The sequence below is a fragment of the Cucurbita moschata genome, unplaced genomic scaffold (assembly GCF_002738365.1).
Source record: "Cucurbita moschata cultivar Rifu unplaced genomic scaffold, Cmos_1.0 Cmo_Scf00015, whole genome shotgun sequence".
Lineage (NCBI taxonomy): Eukaryota > Viridiplantae > Streptophyta > Magnoliopsida > Cucurbitales > Cucurbitaceae > Cucurbita > Cucurbita moschata.
The window spans coordinates 449,706-471,811 of record NW_019268531.1 but is presented as its reverse complement, the minus strand read 5'-3'; the positions used below and the strand labels follow the sequence as shown (position 1 = coordinate 471,811).

Genomic DNA, 22,106 nt, shown 5'->3' with positions numbered 1-22,106 from the left:
GGGGTTAAGCTGTACAAGAATACTCCAAACAAATACTAGGTCCACAAGGAAGCTATTATTTTGGGATCCCCATTGAGGAGCACCAAACCCTAATCCCCATTGAGGAGCACCAAACCCTAATTAAAGATCTCTCAAATGAAAGATCTCTCCCCATTAGTAGGTGGTCATCATTTTTCAGTCACAAACAATCAGAAAGATCTCTCCCCATTAGTAAGTGGTCATCATTTTTCAGTCACAAACAATCAGATATCTCCTACTGAACAATAGGAAAGTGAGTTCATTTAGTTGGTCTTTATTAGTTCGCTTGGAAATATGTTCAGTTCTTTGATCCATTTTATGGCGCGAAATCCCTCGTTGGCTAAAACCCTTCGCCTTAAGACCTACACTCAAGGTCTGTCTCTAACATCAGGGGCTCCTCAAGTGGGTTCGTTATTCTTTCACGGTAAACAAGGTTATTATGTCTCTTGGTTTTTTCTTCTTTAGTACTGCAAAGTAAAGACTTAGAGAGGGAGTGGGGATCGACTTTCCTCCACCCCCTTGCCTCCCATATAGAAATTATATTGAAAATTGAAGGGTGCTTTTTACATTTCACGCTCCCTCGCCTCACTTTAGTGATAACTGAATATAATTCTTCTTTTGAGGTTAGAGATTATGGTCGCTTTCTCCACGATAACGACTTTTTGTTTCACTAAAATAATATGTAGGGAAGATGTATCATTTATAAATATAAAATTTAATTCAATGTTTATTATTATTATTATTATTATTATTATTATTATTATTATTATTATTATTATTATTATTATTATTATTATTATTATTATTATCTGTCGAAAATGAAATGAAAATAGAGTCAAATTGAATTGTTAACATCCTGCTAACCCAACATGGATTCCACACAAAAAGTTACCGTTTTAATGTCTTATATGGACATAAATTAGTCATAATATCATTTATTAAGGCTGATTTTTTTTTTTTTTTTTGTTCTTTTTAACTTATGTTTAATACAAATACTTTTATTTTTTATTTATTTATTAGGTAACAAAAACACCTCTAATCCATTAATTTTTTTTATTTTTTTATTTTTAAAAAGGATCATTAATTCTTCCTTTAAAAATATACTAAAAAGGAGTTGGTTGTGTATGTTGACTAATAATAAATTAAAATGGATATAAACCAAAATAGAATAATTCCCTGAATATAAGAAATTTTGAATGCTGAGGTAGGCTAAGTTACAAAAAAATTTAATACCATATCTTCATAAAGAAATTTGTTGTACTAGTTCCATTATGTTTCACCTAATTCAAAAATTTTAAATGCTTAAGTAGATTTATTACTGCAACAGATTGGTAATTTTTTTTTATTATTATTTTGTAACTTTTATAATTATCTTATATTCATATAGAGTGGTCTTTATTATTATTCTTATCTTTCAACTTATCCATTTCATCATGTGAAAGTAAAATTTCTTACGTCCTAAATGGATAGTCCTACCAAATTTTCAACAAAGCATTTTGATCCTTATCCATCATAAATAATGGATGGAGAAACTAATTTTCTTAAGAATTAAGAAAATTTTTACTTTAAAATATATATATAAAATAAAAATAGTATAAATGTCAGATTAGTATTGTGATACTGAGTAAACAAATGGTATATGAACGAATCATGACCACATTCAATTAAGAACGCTCTTAAAAATAGAATGTCTTAAAAAGACTCTGGGATAGATATACTTTCTTGCAAAACATCATTAAAAAAAATGAATATTTGTTCAAACAAATATTGATTTTTAAAGAAGAACAATAAATAGCAAATTCCATTTGTAGTTTAGATGCAAGTGGATTGAAATGGCGAGTTCAAACATTCTTATCCTTTGGTTTCACCAGTTCAAAGTCAAGATTCGAGGAATATTCCGGTCAATAATTTTGGCTATGGGGGGCAGTTTTGTCCAATCACATTTTCCGCTTCCCATACGGCGGAAGACTTCCGCAGCTGTTATCCGCGCCGTGTTATGCATGAAGCGACTCTCTCAACTTTTGTTTTCATGTTAATTTACATTCCTACCCTTAAATTAAACATGTTTAATATCACATTTCTTTTTTTTTTTTTTTAGTTTATTATAAATAAATAAGTAAAACTATCTCATTTAGTTACTTTTTTTTATTATTTCTTTCCAAGAGAATTAAATTGCATTATAATTATTGGGTAAGATAATGTTTCTTTAATCATTTTAATTTGGCTAAATATAGCATGTTATTATATATAAAAGTTCCATATAGTAAAAATTTGTTTATAAGAGCATTCAGCATTGGAGGAGTATTATTGGGTACCAAATTAGATTATATTTTTTAGAGATTGAAAATAAAAGGGAATGAAATTAATAAATGAAAAAGAAAAAGAAAAAGAAAACAGGGGGATTCGCACAAAGATGGATGGTGGATGAATACCAAGGCAACGGTGGTGGTGGTGGTGGTGGTGGTGGTGGTGGGGGAAAGAAAGATGCTGTGGGTGTGCCCACAAAAGTACTTTGTTGCCCTTTTCGGTCAATTTCTTTATAATTTTAATCGTTGACTTTTATATCAATTTCATATTTCATTTCCGCGTCCATCAGGGCCATTTTCGTCCACCTCACCTTTCCCTTTCCCACTCCATGCAATTTCCAATTCCCACCCAAAATCTGCCCCTCGTACGCCGTCGCTCACCTTTTTCTAAAATACAATTTTGCCCCTCCAATTCTATATTTTTTTTTTCTATTTTGAAAAAATCAAAATAAAGGAACTTCTTTATAAAGAAAAATAGAAAACCAAATAATAGAAGTTTGATGATAGTAAATATATGTTATTCTGATATTTATTTTTTTTTAATTTAGAAATTAGAAAAAGAAAAGAGCGTTGGAAATTCCTGTTCTTTTTATTTATTTATTTATTTAAACAGAAATAAAGTTCGTTTTGTTACAAGAAAATTCATAAAAAAAATAATTATGAAAAAACAAGTATGCGGACATACTTTTATGAATTATTGTTTCTTTTAATAATTAAAAAAAAGTATATTTATTTTGTAGACAGAGCTGCTTCTACTTTTGGCACCTGGAATAACTTATTTATTAAAAAAAGAAAAAAAAGCCGAAGAATTTAGGCGCTATCTAATCAGCATTCACCGCATTTTTAGTTTAAATTTTTAATTAATATCGTTATTGCGAGACCCACATCAATTGGAGAGGGAAACGAAGCGTCCATTACAAAGACGTAGAAACCTCACCTTAGTAGAAGCGTTTTTAAAATCGCAAGGCCAATGACAATATATAACGAGTTAAAATAAACAATATTTGCTAGTGGTGAGTTTGACTATTACAAATGGTATTAGAGCTGGACACAGGACAGTGTGCCAACAATAACTAAATAAGTACGTTTGGAGGTTGATACATAAAGGAGAATATTAAGAGAAAGAAAGAGAATACGTTGAAAAAGTGTGTTAAGACGAGAAAGAAAGGCAGAAAATTAATTTGTTTGTTTTTTGAAACAACGCATTAAAGTCTCCGTGTGGATAACACTGAAATGAGGTTTTAGAAGCCATAACTTTGTTGTACTCGATATTCTCTCATTTCCTCCATTTTTCGTTACTTCCAACCATTGTGGTCCTCACTCCCTAATTATTTTGCATTCACATTTACATTCGTATGATATACCTTTTCTTTTTCTTAAATAATTTAGTAATTATTCAAGTAATTATTTTTATTGTTTAAGCTAGGTTTATATTAATAATTAAGTTAATTAAGTATGTGATTATTTATATATTTTGAGAACGGAAGGGAGAAAATGTTATTATCTCTCGACCTTATAAAATAGTCTTGAACTTATGAAATTGTCAAAATTATACATAATTATTCGTATATGGAAAATTGTTGTTAAAGGTTATTACTTCAATTAAATATTTTTTTAGGTTAACAACACGTGGGAAACATTCGAGTGTTTGACCCGAGTTCGCGTGGTAATTTTTGCAATTTCTCCTAAAAGTCTGGTTTAAATTAATTAAATTTTAAAATTTTATTTATTAGGTCCTAAAAACTTAAAAAGTTTGCTAAAAGGGGTTGAATCACATTTTAATTTTGTGTTTTAAATTTAAAAAATTGTTTAATAAATCTTAATTATTTATTTATTTATTTATTCATGTATGTTTGTGAAACCCTTGGCATTTAAATGATTCTGGTAGCAGATTTAACTGCTATGACATTATATCTCCAAAAATAAACAAATAAAATAAAATAATGTGATTAGGGAAAGTAAATTAATAATAACGAATAAATTGAAGAAGGCTCAAAATAGCAGGGCTATTTTCGTAATTTGGGTGTGAGTGGAGAGAGAGAGCGTTAAAATGATGAAGGGTAGGGTGGTCATATTATAAAAAGCCTCCGTCAAGGCGTCCAAAAGAAGAAGAAGAAGCTCGTTCTCTTTTTCTCAGCTTTCATTTTCCGTTTTCTATCAAAATCAACAAGCCTTGCGATTCGGGTTGTTCTTGATAACGAATTTGGGGATCAAATCTGCTCGATTGAAACCTAATCTATAAATTTGCCTCTGTATTCGACTTGAATCATCGTGTCGACCTCGTCTCTAAGGCTCTCGCCAGCATCCAAGTGTGATCAGCAGAGCATTTACTGCCATTGAAGAGCGAGGTTAGAGGCAGAGTTTTTCAATTCATTAATGCTATGACCGTAGAAACTGTTCGTTCTCTTTCGTCTATGATATTTGCTCCCATCTGAGAGCATTTATTAGGATAGATGGCCTTCCAACGGCATCGCAGTCCTGCTTTAAATTCTTCATTTACTTTTCGAGCTTTGAAATTTCTAGGTTATTTACGAACTCGTCGAGAGAAATCGATTTGAGGAGACGATTCCTTGTTTTGTTCACATTTGAAAACCTTTCTGAAATTATATGGATTCTGTAGATCATTTTCCTGTCCGAGAATAGGCATTTGATTTTGTTTTGGCTTAGTTTTGAAGATACATCTTCTTTTGCAGGGAGGGGATGATTCTGCTTGTTTCTCATTCACTTAGAGTAAGTTGCAGTCAACTATGACTTTGCACCGGAACTTATTGATCGTCATAATCGCAATTTTCTCGGCTTCTTTAACAATCGCCGGGGAGTTAACGTCCTGCGAAACTGGAAATTCGGCTGAATTTGTACAACATCCGTTTGGATTCTCAAACTCGAGCCCAATCAAATTGAATTGCAGCAAAAATGGCGAGGTTCAAATCGGAAGATTCCAGGTCCAGAACATTACTGAAAGGAGCATCCTCATCAAACTTCCTGAAGAGTGCAATATCTCTATCAATTCAATGTCAGAACTGTTCGGCCAAAACTACAAGCCCACTCTCCGCAATAGTCTCCTCTTGAATTGTACTGAACAACCTATTTCATGCGGAGTAATGGCCAATTTCAGCCAGAATCAGAAGAAGAACTGCGGCTTTAAGAGTAATAATTTCACCTGCTTCACTAAGACCGAGCGGAAGGGATTTCTGCCCTCTTTAAATAAGTGCCAGTCCCTTTTGTCCTCTGTATTCGTTAATTTTACGTCACAATCGACCTCTTCGTTCGAGCTCCAGTTTGGGGTCATTGAGTTAGAGTGGTGGCTCTCGCCCGTGCCTTCTATGCGATGCTCGAAAAATGCCAATCGCAAGAACATTACCAGCTTTGCGGATCTCCTAGGATTTCGTTGCCAGTGCATAGAAGGGTTTGAAGGAAATGCTTACGACGACGTCGGCCACGGCTGCCGGAAAGGTAAGTCGCTGAGTCAACTTGGTGGCTACATACAACTTATTTTATTAAATATACATTAAATATGTGTTATTTGAATATTCAACGCTTTGTGTTCCAGTTTATTTTTAATTTTTTAGTGGGTGGCCTAATATACCTATTGCCAGAGATAAACTAGGAAAATAGACGACAAAAAAACGGCACATGTTAACCAATTAGATGTCGACACCTGGTCCTTTTTAGTCAATGCTGCTCCTCCTTGTCGTGTGTAGGGGTTCATTTGCTTATTTCCCGTCTACATTTAATTTGTTCGACCGTGGGTAAGATGGTGGTTGAATACCTTAAAACATTGCTAGAATTGGAAATAGGATTTTTATTTTATATTTCTCCGAAAAATTAAATTGCTCTAAATAGGTAGAAAGAATCATGAAGGACTGCTCGTTCGGGTTTCCCCCTTTCTCTCACTCTGTTTTCATTTCTATCCTTTTTTTGGGGGGGGTGGGTGGGTGGGTGGGTGTCTTGTTCAAGTTGTAGAATTATATACTTCATAACTACAAATGTTCTTTTTGAATTCAGTTTGTTTATTCCCTCTAAAATGTATCCTTTTTTTTTTTAATTTTTTTAATTTTGAGACGTCTTTAAAATATTGTTAGTTAATGGGAAAGTCAATTATGTACGTTTCTGAAAGTTTGGCTGTGTGTCGTGTTGGTGGTTTGAGATGAATGTGCTTTTAGTGTGAAAAGTCAGAAATTTCACGTAGGTGTGAAAGCCGAATGCCATGTGCCCATAGAGAGAATGCATCATCCATAGATTTTTATGTGGGTTGTTTATAACTATAGCTCATAATTTCCGCCATAGATGTTGCCAGTTTAGAGTTTTAAAATGAGGTTCCTACTCTCTAGGCTTCTCATGATTTACAAGTCAAAGAGAGATAGATACCATTAAACATTGTTTTAGAGTAAAATTAGAAAGTCGTTGAGGTGGTAAGACTTTGTGAGAGAGAGAAAGAGAGAGGTTTGAGTCATTTTCCTCCCACAAGTAGCAGTACAGTTAGGAGTGTAAATTTTTTTCTTTTTTTGGGGACTTTTCTCCAGTTGTCATAACATGCCATGGCCTCTGTGTCATTACTATTTGTCAAGTTGTTGTTCTTGTTCTAATTAATTTGCCAAAAAAGTCGGTAAATGAACAATTTTTAAAAGAATTCTCCTTGATAGAGAATCAAAAACTTGATAATTGCAAGTAAGAAGCAAGGATTTGTTGCTTTTTTTTTTTTTTTTTTTCCTTGTTCAGTTCATTATTTATCGAGCTGGATATGTTTGCTTATATTATTAATTTGTTTTTCTGGGTGTTTCGGCATTTGCTACAGTTTCTCACAAATGCAATCTTTCTACATACATTACTGGCCACTGTGGCAGAAGCAAAGTCGCTGCTCTAATTGGAGGTAAATTCTATCCTATTTCAATTAAATGTAAATAATGAGTTACTTGTAAAATGGTACTAGATGAACATCAAGTTCCTTCTCAAAACTAATTAGTAATGAAAGGAATAACCCATCTATTTGAGATTGTGAGATCTCTGATGCGTATACTCAATAGATGGTATTTCCATTTATTTAGAAAAATACAACAATAGGTTATCTTTGGTTCTAACCTAACAGTTATAATCTCAGGTGTCATTGTTGGGGCCTTTATAATGGCCGTCCTGATCCTTATCTGTTACTGCATCCGACGCCGCTCATTGTGTTTGAAAGGTCAGATGAGTGCAAAGCGGCTTCTAAGTGAGGCTGCTGGAAATTCGAGTGTTACTTTATATCCCTACAAAGAAATAGAAAGAGCCACTAGTGGTTTCTCTGAGAAACAAAGGCTGGGAACTGGAGCCTTTGGTACAGTCTATGCAGGAAGGCTTCATGAGGATGAGTGGGTTGCTGTAAAAAGGATCAAATATAGAGACCACAATAGCATTGATCAGGTCATGAATGAGATAAAACTGCTTTCCTCAGTTAGCCACCCGAATCTAGTTCGCTTGCTTGGCTGTTGCATCGAGGAAGGCCAACAGATCCTTGTTTATGAGTTTATGCCTAATGGAACTCTCTCTCAACATCTTCAGAGAGAGCGTGGAAATGGCCTTCCATGGACGACACGACTCACCATTGCAGCCGAAACTTCTCGTGCAATAGCATACCTCCATTCTTCTGTGCATCCACCAATATATCACAGAGACATCAAATCAAGCAATATACTTCTGGATCATAGCTTCAAATCAAAAGTGGCAGATTTTGGTCTTTCTAGACTTGGTATGACAGAAATATCACATGTCTCAACAGCTCCGCAAGGGACCCCAGGTTATGTTGATCCGCAATACCATCAAAATTTTTATCTGTCAGATAAAAGCGATGTATATAGTTTTGGAGTAGTCCTAATAGAGATAATAACCGCATTGAAAGTGGTTGATTTCACTCGTCCCCCGAGTGAAGTAAACTTAGCCGCACTTGCCATCGATAGGATTGGGAGGGGTTGTGTGGATGAACTAATTGATCCTTTCCTCGAGCCAAATAGAGATGCTTGGACCCTCTACTCTGTTCACAAGGTGGTTGAGCTTGCATTCAGATGCCTCGCATTTCACAGCGACATGAGGCCTTCGATGACAGAAGTAGCAGAGGAACTGGAAAGCATTAGACGCAGCGGGTGGACATCAATGGAGGAGAATTTTTGTGCAGCATCATCAACAGGCTCGGCTTGCTCATCTCCTCGAAGCGTAAGCGAGAGATCCATAAGTAGCATTACAATTAAGAAGGCCGGGCTGCTTGCAGGACTGGGGAGCCAGAGATTGATAATCCCACCGGAGAACAACCATCAGAAGGACTATCTGCCTTCTGTAGAGGAGGTTATGGATAGTTCCCCAGTTTCCATACAAGATCCTTGGTTAAGTGAACAAAGCTCACCTTCAACAAATAGTTTATTGGGTAATGTGGCTCGGTGAAAAGAGAAGAAAAAGAAGAAGAGGAAGCTCTTTTGTAGGACATTTAACCCTTTTTTACATTTCACCACACCATTATTTGTGTAATCTTATGGAAAATCCTACATTGTCTCATTGTTCTTAACCCCTCCCCACTTATGGATAGAATTGTAGATGCCATTTTCCAGGAAATGCGAAGTATTATTTGCTCATCCTCAGGGAATGTCACATCACATGCCATCCAGGCAGTGGAATATGCTCTGATCTGTTCGATTATAATTCTCGTATAACTTGTTTCATTTTTCAAACATGTACTTCCATGAAGAGTAGAAATAAAGACTTATTTACCATCAAGAGGAGAAATTATGTCCATAATACAACAAACCATTGGATATATGACACAAGATGAACCAGAGAGTATTTGAATTGACACTTAACCCTAATGCAGAGAAAGGAGGAGAATCTACCCATGACTTCTTGGATCAGAAATTTGGTGCACTTTCCTTGCTTCAGCACTTGAAAACTGTCCAACAACACGAGCATGAGGTATCGACGCTTCTCCACGAGCAAGAGCATCGACATTCTCGAGCAGATATTGTCTTGGAAGTCGGCCAACTACATTACCCTCTTCATTCCCCTGTTTGTCCAAAAAAGCAAAATGTGGAATACCCTCAACACCAAACTCATCAAGCTCCTGCTCCCACTTTGTATTGTCAACATTCAGCATAACAAAATTCACACGGTCCCTGGAAGCCCAAAGAGATGTATTTAGCTTCCTTCAGTTTAAAACAATTAAGGATGAACAGTTCTGATGAGTCAGTCATAGATTTCCAAAAAGTCTGATAATCCATCAAGAACAAATCGTGTAAACATGGAATGATATTTCCACAAAGTGGGGAACATAAAGATCATTACTTGAACTGTTGCTCCACTTTGTATACATCTGGAGCCAATTCCCTGCAAACTTCACACCAATCTGCGTAGAACTCCACCACAGTGGGCTTCCCATTTGAGAGAGCCTGAATCATAATAACAAAACATCATATGAATCTTCCTTCTGAGCTATAATTACTTTAATTTAAGATCACAATCAGGTAAAGCAAAGAGATTGTTAGAACTATGAACACTTATGGATTCCAAACCTCTTCATAAGGCAAAGCCGCCGCAGCTAAGTCCTTCAAAGAAACTCCAAAATCCAATCGAGCTGACAAGAAAAGTGCCAGAGCTGAAACGGTAGAAATGATTGCAACCCGTCTATTGATATTTTTATCGGGAAATTCTGGGAAACCCTGATTACTGGAAGAGCTAGCGGTTTGGCCAGTGCTGTCACCGACTGATTCAGGACCGTCCGATGATTTTTCCTGGAGAAGAAGGCGTCAGAAAGATGAACTACAACCAGAAAATAAAGGTATCAGTCCTGAAGATTTATGAACTATTTTGCATTTATTACGAGGAGAATCGAGAAAATTCATTTAGCAATTGATCTTGATTTCAGGTAATTAGGGCTTGATTCAATAGTTGAAGATACATGAAAAGAACAACTGAATTACACTTCGCAAAAGCTTCAGTATATCCTCAGCGCGGTTGATAGAGAAAAACAAAAGGAAAATCGAGGAGGAAATTGAAAAGGAGATGATGAAGAAATTGAAGCATACCGCATCGGAGGAAGTGTCGGCGGGATTAGGAAGCGTTTGGCAGACTATGCCTGAAAATTTCCGGCGGGAAGTTCGAAATCCGGCAGCGATGGGTTTAAGGAGAGGCTGAGGGATCCGAAAGGAGAGCGGGATTCTGTGGAGGGTGAATGAATCTGAAGCAAAGCGAGCCATGGGAGATTTACAACTCTGCGTGAACGCCATTTGGGAATTCATATCAATTCCTGAAATTCGCAATAACAACCAGATAAGTTTACTCGCAAAGATCTTTTCATTTCACCTTTTCACTTCGCTTCAACGAAGAACAAAAGAAAAAACAAAACTACGATTTCTAAGTTAATTCATCGACGAAAAGTATGCTTTAAATGAAACAAATTCATAATAAAACACCTCCAAACACAAAATTGAATGTGAAATTGTGAATTGAAACTAAAAAATAAAAAATAAAAAATAAAAAAAAATAAAAAACCAAATTGTACTTTTTAACAGATAAGAAATTAACACAGAAAAATAGAAAATAGAAAATTAGTGTAATTTCACTTATAAATTTTTTTCTAAAATTAATTAACTATTCCAATTTATTTTCTATTTAAATTTTCCTAATTTAGGCCACTAATTTTATGGAAAAATTTAAATTTGATTAATTCATAAATTAAACCAGCATAAACTTTATATTTTTGGAAGCATTTTCAAACAAAAACTTGTGAGTAAAAATTGTAACATGTAAGGTTATGGTGCAATTCGATGAGATTGCAAGTTTAGAGTAAAAATTGATACAAAGTTCTTCCCGTTGTTCATGATAATGTCCAGAAAGTCTCTTGAAATTTAAAGGAGACTTACCTTAGCAGAGTTCATATAGACGGTTACCTCAACGAATTTCTTGCCCCCTATAACTCAATTCACTCTGTTAAACCCTACTTTCATACCTGTTCGGCTCATCCTATGGGCCTCGCCATAAACAAAACGAGTCATTAATTTTTCCTCCAAAGCCCACTGACCAATATGCAAGCACAACCCAAGCCAAGTTCCTTTCCTCTGCTCACATACACAACAAAATCTCACCATTGCTTTAGTTCATTCTGTATAAATCTTCTATTATCAAATCAAGTCGTTGCAGTATAGTGGTGAATATTCCTACCTGTCACGCGGGTGACCTGTTTTGACTTCTTGAAGGTAGGTGAAGCCTAGTTAGAATGTGCAAAAAAAAATGCCAAAATTGGAGAATGAAAATCCACTAATTTAGAGGGGAATAAAATGTGACCTGCTGCACAAATAGATTTTTCTATTTACCTCTTGGGTTAGATGGAGAGCCGAAGGAGTATATTCCGGCCTGGGATTAATATGCGTGACACACGGCCCCTCAAGTGAAAAAGCCAAATCGGCCTCGGCCCCAGTTTGCCTCTTTTCCTGGATCCACATGAATGCAATTTTGTGGTTCTCTTGTGGATTGCAAGCAAAGCTGCAAGGATTGTGGAGAGAGGTTCCTGGGAGCATGTGGTAACCAGCAACCCACTAAAGCCTTAGATTTGTGCCAACGCCAACGCCAACGCCCACCCTTGACTTCATGTCCCCATCTAATCACACACATACGCACACGTTACTAGATGCAAAGCTTTCCCTCATACAAACCCACTTTGGCATTATTCAAATTCTATCTAGAAACTACCAAAATGCACGTTTCAACTGTACCTAACATTCTTTTATCTACTTTTCATTAACTTCCTCTCATGTCTAAATCTCTTTTTTTTTTTTTTTTTTTTTAATCAAAAGTAGATCCAGAGGAAAGAGGCATTTGAAACCTGATTGAGCCCTTGTTAAAGCAAGTTCCAACGGAGTAGTCTTTTTGATTAATCAATGCATGTTTCTTCATCAATCAGAGGGCCCAAAAGGGGCACGCATTGTGTTGGAGACAATCTTGCCCCAATTTGTGCTGTGATTCAAAGCATTTCAGTGGAAAATGCTTCAACTATGAGTAAGATAATATGTATATATACATACATGCTGACCTACGTGCTTCCTTGCCATGAAATAATGCGTATGAACAAATAAATAAACTAATCAAAGAATCTGTATGCTCAGTTTTTGTGCATTGTGCCCACATAACTTAGCTGCATTTTGTGGGGTTTTGTGCCCTTTTGGACGTTTCCCCCTCTTCATTTCAAAGTGCTTTACCCACTTCAGATTTTTGAATTGCAACTACTTTAGGATATACTTACTTACTGCTAGCCTATGTCGTTTCTGGTTTTACAATTATATAATAATAATTCAACCGAAGAATTTATAATTTGTAATATATAATTATGTAAATTAACTGAAGAAAAACATTTATAATTTGGTAATATAACTTTTTTTTGGCATTATATTGTCTTCCTTCCCTTCTTTGAGACCAATTGTTTTTTTCCTAATCCAAACCATGTGGTTTCAATAATTACTGGATTCCCTCATTACAATTCTGCAATCTTCTTTATGTATTTTTAATTCAATCCAAGATTTTCCACCCCAAAAAAACGGGAAAATAATTAATGAGAAGATTCACTTTGTTAATTAAGTGGGGTTTGTCTGTCTATCCAATAATCCCCCTTTGAATTTTATATTAAAGTTGAAATCATTGTATAATTATATATTTCATATGATTTCTACTGTTTATGATTAATGTCCCATGCCTTAAGATGGACATTATTGCATACCAATACAGCTCAATGGTATGTTTGATTTATGTTATATTTGAACCTTTATACATCAAATTTTGATAATTAATAACTTCTCGTAGCTTTTAGTCTCTTGTGATGTTATTATTATGGAAAAGAAAGAAATAAATCTTTGGATTGGGTTCACATATTTCATATGGCCCCCACTTCATATTCCCATTATATTGGTGAATTGCATAGTCTCATCTGATCTGGGCAGGCAGGCTGCCATTATGAGTTCCCTCCCACTTAGGTCACACTACCACTTGGGGCATTCATAACTCATACTAGCTGTCCCAAAGATTCTAATATATTTTTCTTATAGTTTGCATTTTTTCAAGCCTATTTCTAATAAACCAATCTACTTTTAAAAAATTTACACAAATTTGTAATTGAAAAATCTAAATCACATTGGGTGAGTTCATCCATCTCATAAAAAGTAGAGAGAGAGAGCTTACCAGAGTACAGCGGCAGCTTTTGAAATGGGCAGAGTCGGTGGGTGGGTGGGTAAGGGAAGCATTGAATTTTGTGTGTAAAACCCAGATTTGTGATTCAGCAGCTGCTCTTCTGCATGAAACAATTATAGATACAAGAGGTGAGAGCCATTGCCATCCTTCCACGCCCCCCATATTAAAATCTGGAAAAATGTATACTAAAATAAAATATTCAATCACTTACCTAAAAGCACTAACCCCCCCAAGTTGGCATTCCCTAGCTGTTTCTTATGAAATTAAAGAAAGTGATAATGTCACATTAATGGGCCTCCCCCTATTTACAAAAAAAAAAAATATATTACCTTTACAACTCAGTTCCCTTTCATATTCACATATTTTTTTCATGAGATTTTATTAAATTTACTCGTTACAAAAGTAAATATGAGAGTTTTTTTTAGTGAAATATATGTGGCATCAGTTTTGAAAAAAGGATTCTCTTTAAAAATTATAATTTATAAAGTTTAATAAGTACTTCAAGTAGTTTAGACAAAAGAAGAAAAAAGAAATATAGTGGGTAATAATATGCAATTAAAAACTTTGTGTTGAAAAAAAAAAAAAGAAAAAAAAAAAGCTGCCATTAATTTCTTAAAATAAAAGGTAACCGACCCTCAAGAAATTAGGCTTGTGGCAAAGCAAGAAACTCTTTAATTGAATGGAAAGAAGCAGAAAAACATGAATTCCAGCCTACGGTTTCCTTTGTTTGACGATGGGGAAGAAAGGAATTGAATCAATTAATTATTTGATGGAAGTCTAAAATGGAGCGGGTGAGATACTGACCTGATTCGTAGACCAAGAGCAGCGAAGAAAAAAGGAAATTTTGTTGAAACCCCCCATTTGTCCGATCTGAGAAGAGGGGTTTTTTTCTTTTCTTTTCTGTTCTTCTTTAAATTCCCATTTGGCATTCGCCTTTTGATGCTATTTGTCAGATTTATTCTTCTCAGCAAAGGCAATCGCAACGAGCTAAAGCACAACCAAACAATTTTCTCTCCATCACTGGTCGTTTTCCTTTTTATCTGTTCTTCCGGAGAGAAGTCCATTTCATCCAAACACAAACACAAACAGTCCTCTAAGATCTTACTTCTTTCCCTTTGTTTCTTTGTTTCTTTGTTTGTTTTCATCCTCTAAAACCCCCCGCAGATTTCTGTGCCTTCGGACTTCTCCAGCTTCTGCGAGAAATGGATCTGGTTTTCTAGTTTCAGGGACTGATTCTTCGGGGCAGTGTGCAGAAAATGGCAACGGAAATACAAGCTGCTGCAGAGAACCCCAGCTCTAAGAGGCAAGCATGGTGAGTTCTCATGTCTTCCTTCCCCATTTTCCCACCTTCGGCTAAAGCTCCCATGTCAATGGTGCTGATTGGGAAGGTATTTTTTGGGTTTTCTTTTTGCAGGTTCTGCACCACTGGCTTACCGAGCGACATTGTCATCGAAGTGGATGATATGGCTTTCCATCTCCACAAGGTCGCCTTCTAAATCTCGAACTTACTTGATTAGTAGTTTTTTTCCTTTTCTTTCTTGGTTGATTTGGTTGTTTCGGATAGTTCCTCTTGAGTTCTGGCCTTACGGATTTGTAAATTTTCAGTTTCCTCTGATGTCTAAGAGCCGGAAACTTCACAATTTGATAACTGAGCAAGAAGAAGCCAACTACACTACTCCTACCAGAGAAAATCAAAATGAAACTGCCGAAGCAGAACAACAGGAAGAAGACGAAGTTGAGGAAGATCACTTCCACATAGTGCTCTCTGATTTCCCCGGCGGCTCTGAGATCTTCGAAATGGCATCGAAGTTTTGTTACGGCGTGAAGATAGACCTCAACTCTTCCAATGTCGCTCCTCTCCGCTGCGCCGGAGAGTTTCTGGAAATGACGGAAGAATACAGCGAAGAAAACCTAATCTCAAAAACTGAGAGATTCCTCTCCCATACCGTACTCAAAAGCATCAAAGAGTCGATTAAAACGCTGAAATCTTGTGAGCTTGTAATGCCTCAAGCCGAGACCCTATGCATTACGCAGAGATGTATCGCTTCGATCGCTTCAAAAGCGCCTTCCGCCGATCCCGCTTTGTTCGGATGGCCAGTCAGTGACGAAGCCACTGGCGCTCAAGATCATTCGAAGCAGATGCTGTGGAATGGAATCGAAACCGGAGGGCGAAAGAAGAGCGGTGGTAGAGGAAGCAAGGGAATCTCATGGTTTGAGGATCTCGCACAGCTGAGTCTGCCTCTGTTTAAGCGGTTGATTTTCTCCATGAGAGATCAGAAAGTAAGCTCGGAGATTATTGAGAGCTGTTTAATGAACTACGCCAAGAAATATATTCCAGGCATATCCAGGTCGAACCGGAAGCCGTCGTTGCCTTCCTCCTCTTCGTCTAGTATGCCTACGGAGACTGAACAAAAGGAGTTGTTAGAGACCATAATCAGTAATCTTCCACTAGAGAAGAGCTCCAAAACTTCAACTGCAACAAGGTTCCTCTTCGGATTACTGAGGACGGCCAATATACTGAATGCTTCGGAAGCTTGCAAAGCTGCTTTAGAGAAGAAAATAGGATCGCAACTCGAACAAGCAAAACTGGACGATCTTCTGATTCCGAGTTATTCATATCTGAACGAGACCTTATATGACGTTGATTGTGCAGAGAGGATCTTATCCTACTTCTTGGATGGACTCGACGAGACAAATGAAGAGGTCACTGAAGCTAATCAAGCTGAGGACGATGGTCTCAGATCGCCGGCGTTAATGCTCGTCGGCAAATTGATAGATGGATATCTCGCGGAGATCGCCTCCGACGCCAATCTGAAGACGGAAAAATTCTACAACCTCGCAATTTCTCTCCCTGAACAGGCTAGGCTCTTCGACGACGGTGTTTACCGAGCCGTCGATGTGTACCTCAAGGTTCGCAAGAAGCAATCTCCTAATCTCTACCCTGCATTGATCTCAAAATCCTCCATCGGTATAAGTTACTCAATTATGTAAATTCTTTTGACAGGCACATCCATGGATATCCGAAACAGACCGCGAGAAGATCTGCGGAGTAATGGACTGCCAAAAGCTGACATTAGAGGCATGCACCCACGCCGCTCAGAACGACCGCCTTCCACTACGAGCAGTAGTGCAGGTGCTGTTCTTTGAACAGCTGCAGCTCCGTCACGCCATCGCTGGAACACTCATGGCTGCGGAGTCTGTACCGGCGGATACCGGAAGATTCTCAGCCGTATCCCGTCCCGAAACGGAGGAGTTGCAACGGGGAGTGGGAGAGGAGACGGAGGAGGAAGTTCCAGGGCCAATAGCGCACGAGAACGGCACGTGGAGAGAGACAGTGAGGGAGAATCAGATGCTTCGCTTAGACATGGATAGCATGAGGACGCGGGTGCATCAGCTTGAAAGAGAGTGCTCGACGATGAAGAAAGTGATCGAGAAGATCGACAAGGATAAGGCCACGGGTCCACAAGACCCTGGAGGTCGATGGCGAGGATCGTTGATCAGACGGTTTGGATGTAAGTTCAAAACTCAGGTTTGTGATTCGCATGAATCAGCGGTTGCGGGTGGGCGGAGAGGACGACACCACCACCATCAGCAGTAGGAACATTTTCTTTTATCATTATTATTATGGTTAAATTGGGAGTTGTAATTTTCCAAATTTTGTGATGGGTAATCAAATTTGTTGCTTCCACTCACCGTTTTGTGGCACGTGTTTCAGTGATACCTTAATTAAATTAGAATCACCGCATGACACGTGGCCCCTCATTGTTATTTGTGAACCAATTCTTCCGTAATATTTTGGGTAAATGAATAAAAATAATTCTAAATATAAAATGGTAATATAAAAGGAACTTTATATGGGATAAAAATGAATTCATTAGTAAAAGTAGTTGTGATGTGATAATGGATGGACTTTTTGAGGTTGGATAAAGCTTAATAAACCATCAATCATCATCCATTGACCTATAAATTAATTCTTTTTCCTCCCTCTTGAAAAGTTCTTAAATTTTTTCTTCCTTTTTCTTGAGTAGTAATTCGTCGTGAAGAGCTGGTATAGGGTTTGGTAAAGCAATAGTGAAAAAAGTGATTATTGGCGGCGCCACTTTTGAAGAACGCTTTCAATTTTAGGTGTAAAAGAATCCAAGAAATAGTGGCTCTTATAATTGCATGCGCTTTGGTTCATGATTGATCATTTTCACTCAAACAAAGCCCATCTACTTTCTACCCTTCCTCTTTGTTCTTCATGTTCCTCCCCTTCATCATTATGTTCTTTTTTTTCCTTGGCTTTTTGTTTCCTCGTTACATTTTGCTATGACCCAGTTCCTTTGAATTTGAAACTACAAACATGCACTCCAGGTGTTTGTATAAATGCCGCACTGCCTCTGCCACTTCCAATTCTCTTTGTTTTGTCTCAGTTCTTCTGGAAAAAACTTTCTCATTTCATATGAAATGGAGAAATTCCTTGTCGGGTTAGTTTCTACAGCACGAAAGGCATAACAATCTGAGCACCTACACCTAGACAGAAAAGACCCTATGAATGGTAAGTTTCACTGCTCCCTCTTATTGGCTTTGGGCATTTCCTGTGCAACTTAGATGGAGGTCGATGAAGGCCAGGATGCCATATTTGGCTCTGAATAGTGATCCCCTTAATGGAGGAGATGATTAATTCTGATATCAATGAGCTTAAAATTGCAGCCACCAAGCTTGGTGTAATTGATACTTCTTTGCTGCCATGTGAGTGCTTTGTAATGCAAGGGCTTGTTTGGGTTCATCTGCTCCGGACACAGTTTGTGAGCTTCTAAATATCATGTTTCTAACATCATTATGTAGTTACTTGTTGATTTTTGATCGCACAAACTGGAGAACTAACATGCTTACTTTTCTCTTCTTGTCCGACTTATTGAGGTGACAGTCACTCTCATTTCCTTGCTGGTTTGATTTATGGTTTTGAAATGTTCACAGTATCGTGTTTCTTCTTGATTTCCTTACGAGGGGATGCTGGGAAATGGATTGGCTTCGTTGCAGTGGTGTTGAGGCTCTTCTTTCCACGACATTTCCCAGGTTAGCATCATGGTCCTCTGTTTAGTTTTCCACCACTTCTTGTTCATCAGTGTCCTGTTGTTGTGTTTGATAAAGGGTTGTTTTGGATTCTTATTCTTTTATCATGCAATTGAATCCTAAACTACAAAAAGCATTTGTGATCAGTATTAACTTCAACTTTATTATTTCTTGATGGAGCAAAGATCCCACTCCATTCGAAGAGGAGAACCAAACATTCTTTATAAAGGCCTGAAAATCTCTCTCCATCATACACGTTTTTAAACGCCATATGTAACGGCCCAAAACGAACAATATCTATTAGTTATAAGTTTGGGTTGTTACAAATGGTAACAGAGTCAAATACCGGGCAGTATGCCAGCGGGGACACTGAGCCCCAAGAAAGATGGATCGTGGGAACTCATATCGTTTGTTTGGAGGGTGAAACTAAACATTTCATATAAGGGCGTGGAAACTTCTCCTTGGGACACACGTTTCAGTAGTGTGCCAACAAAGACGCTGGCCCCAAGGAAGATGGATCGAGAGATCCCCACATCGGTTGGAGAATAGAACTAAACATTTCTTATAAGAGTGTGGAAATCTCCTCCTAGAAGACTCGTTTTAGCAGTGTGCCAGCGTGGACGCGTGGCCTTAAGGAAGATGGATCATGAGACCCCACATCGGTTGGAGAGTAGAATTAAATATTTTTTATAAGGATGTGGGAACCTACTCCTAGAAGACTTTAAGTATGCCGACAATACATAACGGGCCAATGCGGACAATATTTATTAGGTATGGGTTAGGATTCTTACAAATACCGATTGTTTTATATAAAGTACCTAATAGTAATTGTCAGAAGTTTTAAATTTTAATCTAAAATTTAATATTTAGATTTTGATGAAATTGAAAAAAAAAAAGAAATTAAAAGGGTATAGGAATATCCGAGTAGCAAATGAGGTGTATGCCACGTGGAAAAAACAGAACCAGTTATGAAGCATGCAATCAGGTAATGAGATTCTTCTTATCCAATACATTATCTTACTCTAACCAAAGCCACATAATCGTTTTGTCCTCTCATTCCCAAAACCTTCCTACTCTGCCCGTTATTATAGTTTCAGTATCAGTCGCCGGAGCAGGCTTCATTTCATTTTCTCCTCTGGGAACACGAAGAGACACCAGTCTCCAGAGCAATGGCGGCTTCAGTACACGCGGCAGCTACGCTCATTCAACCCTCCAAATTGGCCGTCTCCGCCAGGAGCGGCACCTCGCAACTCAGATCTTCTCAGACCGTTTCTAAAGCTTTTGGCCTTGAATCTGCCGGAGCTAGACTCACCTGCTCTCTGCATTCCGATCTCAAAGAAGTTTCTCGGAAGTTCGCCGATGCCGCCAAGATCGCCGGCTTCGCTCTTGCCACTTCCGCTCTTGTAGTCTCGGTATGCCCTTTCTTTGCTTATGGAGGTTTGCTTTGCTTACGGTCTTGTTTGTTATTATTCTCGATGTTTTGAGTGACTTTAGGATCGTTTCGGTCCTGAGTACGTTAATTTGCCAGCTGAATTTAGTCGCTAATATTGATCGGCTTCTTTCAGTTCTATCTCGCACAAAATTGACACTTCTTGAGGAAACTAATTCTAGTTCAGAGTGTGTAGTTGATAATCTCCGATTTGGTAACTTAGTGATGATTTCTTACTAAAGAAAGGATGAAAACTCTTGATCCAAGTGGTGCAAGCATTTGAATCCGTTTAATGCTCAATTTTCTTGAAGATCCCAATTTACAGTGGCCTTGTATGTTTAGGAAGTAATTGAGTTTAGATAAAAGATTACGACAAAACTGGAGGCTAATATATGAGTTTCGTTTTGTTTACTTAATTACTTACATAACATTATTATGCAAGAATCACATAATCCTTAAATAACATATAGTTTGTGTATTAGGTATGTTGTAAATTAATAAAATATGGAATCTATTAGATACAAATCTTTTAAAAGTAGAGTCTAAAATTTCAAGGACTGTCCTGACTGAGTAGACTTGGTGTATGCAAGTGTAATGCTACAACTTGGTGAGCATCTGAACTGTTTGAGGCTTTTCGTGTATTTCCAGGGAGCAGGGGCTGAAGGAGTGCCAAAGAGACTCACCTTTGATGAAATCCAGAGCAAGACATACCTTGAAGTGAAGGGAACTGGAACAGCAAACCAGTGCCCAACCATTGATGGAGGAGTCGAGTCATTTGCCTTCAAGCCTGGGAAATACCAAGCCAAGAAGTTCTGTCTGGAGCCAACTTCGTTCACTGTGAAGGCTGAGGGAGTGAACAAGAACTCCCCACCAGAATTTCAAAACACCAAGCTCATGACTCGCCTAACTTACACCCTGGATGAGATTGAAGGACCCTTTGAAGTGGGTTCTGATGGTTCCATCAAGTTTGAGGAGAAAGATGGCATTGACTATGCTGCTGTCACTGTCCAGTTACCTGGAGGCGAGCGTGTCCCTTTCCTCTTCACCATCAAACAGCTGGTGGCCTCTGGAAAACCAGAGAGCTTTGGAGGAGACTTCTTGGTCCCATCATACCGTGGCTCATCTTTCTTGGACCCAAAGGGAAGAGGAGGTTCGACCGGGTATGACAACGCTGTTGCATTGCCTGCTGGAGGAAGAGGTGATGAAGAAGAACTTGCTAAAGAAAACGTCAAGAATGCTTCATCTTCAACAGGCAAAATCACTTTGAGTGTCACCAAGAGCAAGCCCGAGACTGGTGAAGTAATTGGTGTATTTGAGAGCATTCAGCCCTCTGATACTGATTTGGGGGCAAAAGCTCCAAAGGATGTGAAGATCCAGGGTGTCTGGTACGCTCAGCTCGATTCTTAGGCCGCCTCTCTTTCTTCCTTTATGATTGCATATTGTTCCTTGTAAGTTAAAAGGGGAAAGCTGCTAAACTTTCTTATGGAGAGAAACGATAAAAGGGGGTTCTGTTTTATCCAGTTTGCATATAAAATCTTGTGCCTTCCACTCGTCTTAAACATATATTTGCTTCACAATTCAAGATTAGATCCGCCAACTGGTAGCTGTCGATTAGAGAGCGATTAGAGAGGAGAAACGAATGTCGACAAGGATGTTGGATCTTGAAGGAGGAAGATTGAGAGATCTTACCTCGATTGAAAAAGGAAATGAGTGTCAATGAGGACGCTAGGCCGTAAAGGAGGTAGATTGTAAGATCCCCATCAGCTGGGAAGGAGAATGAAACATAAGGGTGTGAAAACATCTCCCTAACACTAAGACTTGAGGGAAAGTCCGAAAGAAAAAACATAAATATAACCGTATCGGCTAGTGATGAGCTTGGATTGTTATACTCACTCTTTAGGTATCCAATTATAATCCACAACAACTTTCATGGCCATATATAGACGAGATTTGAGAGCTTTTCCTCTCTATTTTTCTTGTATCAACGTCAAGATAGAATATTGGAGTTTCAAACAAGAGTATCTCCTATGTTCTTCTTTGATAATTCATGTACCAACTCAAACTTGCGGCTAATAGACATTCTCTCTCCAATGGCTGACGCAATCAGA

The 22,106-nt window shown here is 37.7% G+C and overlaps 4 protein-coding genes and 1 pseudogene across 7 annotated transcripts; 4 read left to right on the top strand and 1 right to left on the bottom strand.

The window, feature by feature from the left end:
- Positions 1–4,429: 4,429 nt before the first annotated feature.
- LOC111453102 (wall-associated receptor kinase-like 14) lies at positions 4,430–8,985 on the top strand. The gene is made up of 4 exons (XM_023094049.1): positions 4,430–4,672; positions 5,018–5,777; positions 7,120–7,194; positions 7,423–8,985. The coding sequence occupies exons 2-4, from the start codon at positions 5,072–5,074 to the stop codon at positions 8,730–8,732; spliced, it is 2,091 nt and encodes a 696-aa protein (XP_022949817.1). The 5' UTR covers positions 4,430–4,672; positions 5,018–5,071; the 3' UTR covers positions 8,733–8,985.
- Positions 8,986–9,028: 43 nt separating this feature from the next.
- On the bottom strand, positions 9,029–11,514 carry LOC111453104 (thioredoxin-like protein HCF164, chloroplastic). 3 transcript variants are annotated; one of them, XM_023094055.1, is made up of 6 exons: positions 11,423–11,503; positions 11,201–11,300; positions 10,364–10,584; positions 9,851–10,069; positions 9,624–9,727; positions 9,029–9,454 (listed from the first exon to the last, which is right to left on the bottom strand). In XM_023094055.1, exons 3-6 carry the CDS (start codon positions 10,574–10,576, stop codon positions 9,172–9,174), a joined length of 819 nt encoding a protein of 272 aa, XP_022949823.1. In that variant the 5' UTR covers positions 10,577–10,584; positions 11,201–11,300; positions 11,423–11,503; the 3' UTR covers positions 9,029–9,171. The 3 variants fall into 3 exon arrangements, with proteins under 3 accessions (XP_022949823.1, XP_022949821.1, XP_022949822.1); XM_023094053.1 differs by having other exon boundaries at positions 11,287–11,514; XM_023094054.1 differs by lacking the exon at positions 11,423–11,503 and having other exon boundaries at positions 11,201–11,385.
- Positions 11,515–14,115: 2,601 nt separating this feature from the next.
- Positions 14,116–17,246, top strand: LOC111453103 (BTB/POZ domain-containing protein At5g66560-like). Of its 2 annotated transcripts, XM_023094051.1 has the most exons (5): positions 14,116–14,537; positions 14,679–14,826; positions 14,929–14,998; positions 15,120–16,424; positions 16,519–17,246. In XM_023094051.1, the coding sequence occupies exons 2-5, from the start codon at positions 14,771–14,773 to the stop codon at positions 17,110–17,112; spliced, it is 2,025 nt and encodes a 674-aa protein (XP_022949819.1). In that variant the 5' UTR covers positions 14,116–14,537; positions 14,679–14,770; the 3' UTR covers positions 17,113–17,246. The 2 variants fall into 2 exon arrangements, with proteins under 2 accessions (XP_022949819.1, XP_022949818.1); XM_023094050.1 differs by lacking the exons at positions 14,116–14,537; positions 14,679–14,826 and having other exon boundaries at positions 14,879–16,424.
- An 817-nt stretch (positions 17,247–18,063) lies between these two features.
- Positions 18,064–19,541, top strand: LOC111453450 (annotated as a pseudogene).
- Positions 19,542–19,607: 66 nt separating this feature from the next.
- On the top strand, positions 19,608–21,559 carry LOC111453388 (oxygen-evolving enhancer protein 1, chloroplastic). The gene is made up of 2 exons (XM_023094473.1): positions 19,608–19,981; positions 20,647–21,559. Exons 1-2 carry the CDS (start codon positions 19,739–19,741, stop codon positions 21,403–21,405), a joined length of 1,002 nt encoding a protein of 333 aa, XP_022950241.1. The 5' UTR covers positions 19,608–19,738; the 3' UTR covers positions 21,406–21,559.
- Positions 21,560–22,106: the final 547 nt, after the last annotated feature.

Coding starts and splice junctions, on each gene's coding strand:
- LOC111453388 (XM_023094473.1), top strand. CDS start 19,739: ATGGCGGCTTCAGTACACGCGGCAGCTACGCTCATTCAACCCTCCAAA. Junction 19,982..20,646: donor CTTCCGCTCTTGTAGTCTCG/GTATGCCCTTTC, acceptor GTGTATTTCCAG/GGAGCAGGGGCTGAAGGAGT.
- LOC111453103 (XM_023094050.1), top strand. CDS start 14,973: ATGATATGGCTTTCCATCTCCACAAGGTCGCCTTCTAAATCTCGAACT. Junction 16,425..16,518: donor CCGTCGATGTGTACCTCAAG/GTTCGCAAGAAG, acceptor TTCTTTTGACAG/GCACATCCATGGATATCCGA.
- LOC111453102 (XM_023094049.1), top strand. CDS start 5,072: ATGACTTTGCACCGGAACTTATTGATCGTCATAATCGCAATTTTCTCG. Junction 5,778..7,119: donor CGGCCACGGCTGCCGGAAAG/GTAAGTCGCTGA, acceptor CATTTGCTACAG/TTTCTCACAAATGCAATCTT. Junction 7,195..7,422: donor AGTCGCTGCTCTAATTGGAG/GTAAATTCTATC, acceptor TTATAATCTCAG/GTGTCATTGTTGGGGCCTTT.
- LOC111453104 (XM_023094053.1), bottom strand. CDS start 11,425: ATGGTGAGATTTTGTTGTGTATGTGAGCAGAGGAAAGGAACTTGGCTT. Junction 10,585..11,286: donor CCATAGGATGAGCCGAACAG/GTATGAAAGTAG, acceptor TGCGAATTTCAG/GAATTGATATGAATTCCCAA. Junction 9,728..9,850: donor CGGCTTTGCCTTATGAAGAG/GTTTGGAATCCA, acceptor ATTATGATTCAG/GCTCTCTCAAATGGGAAGCC.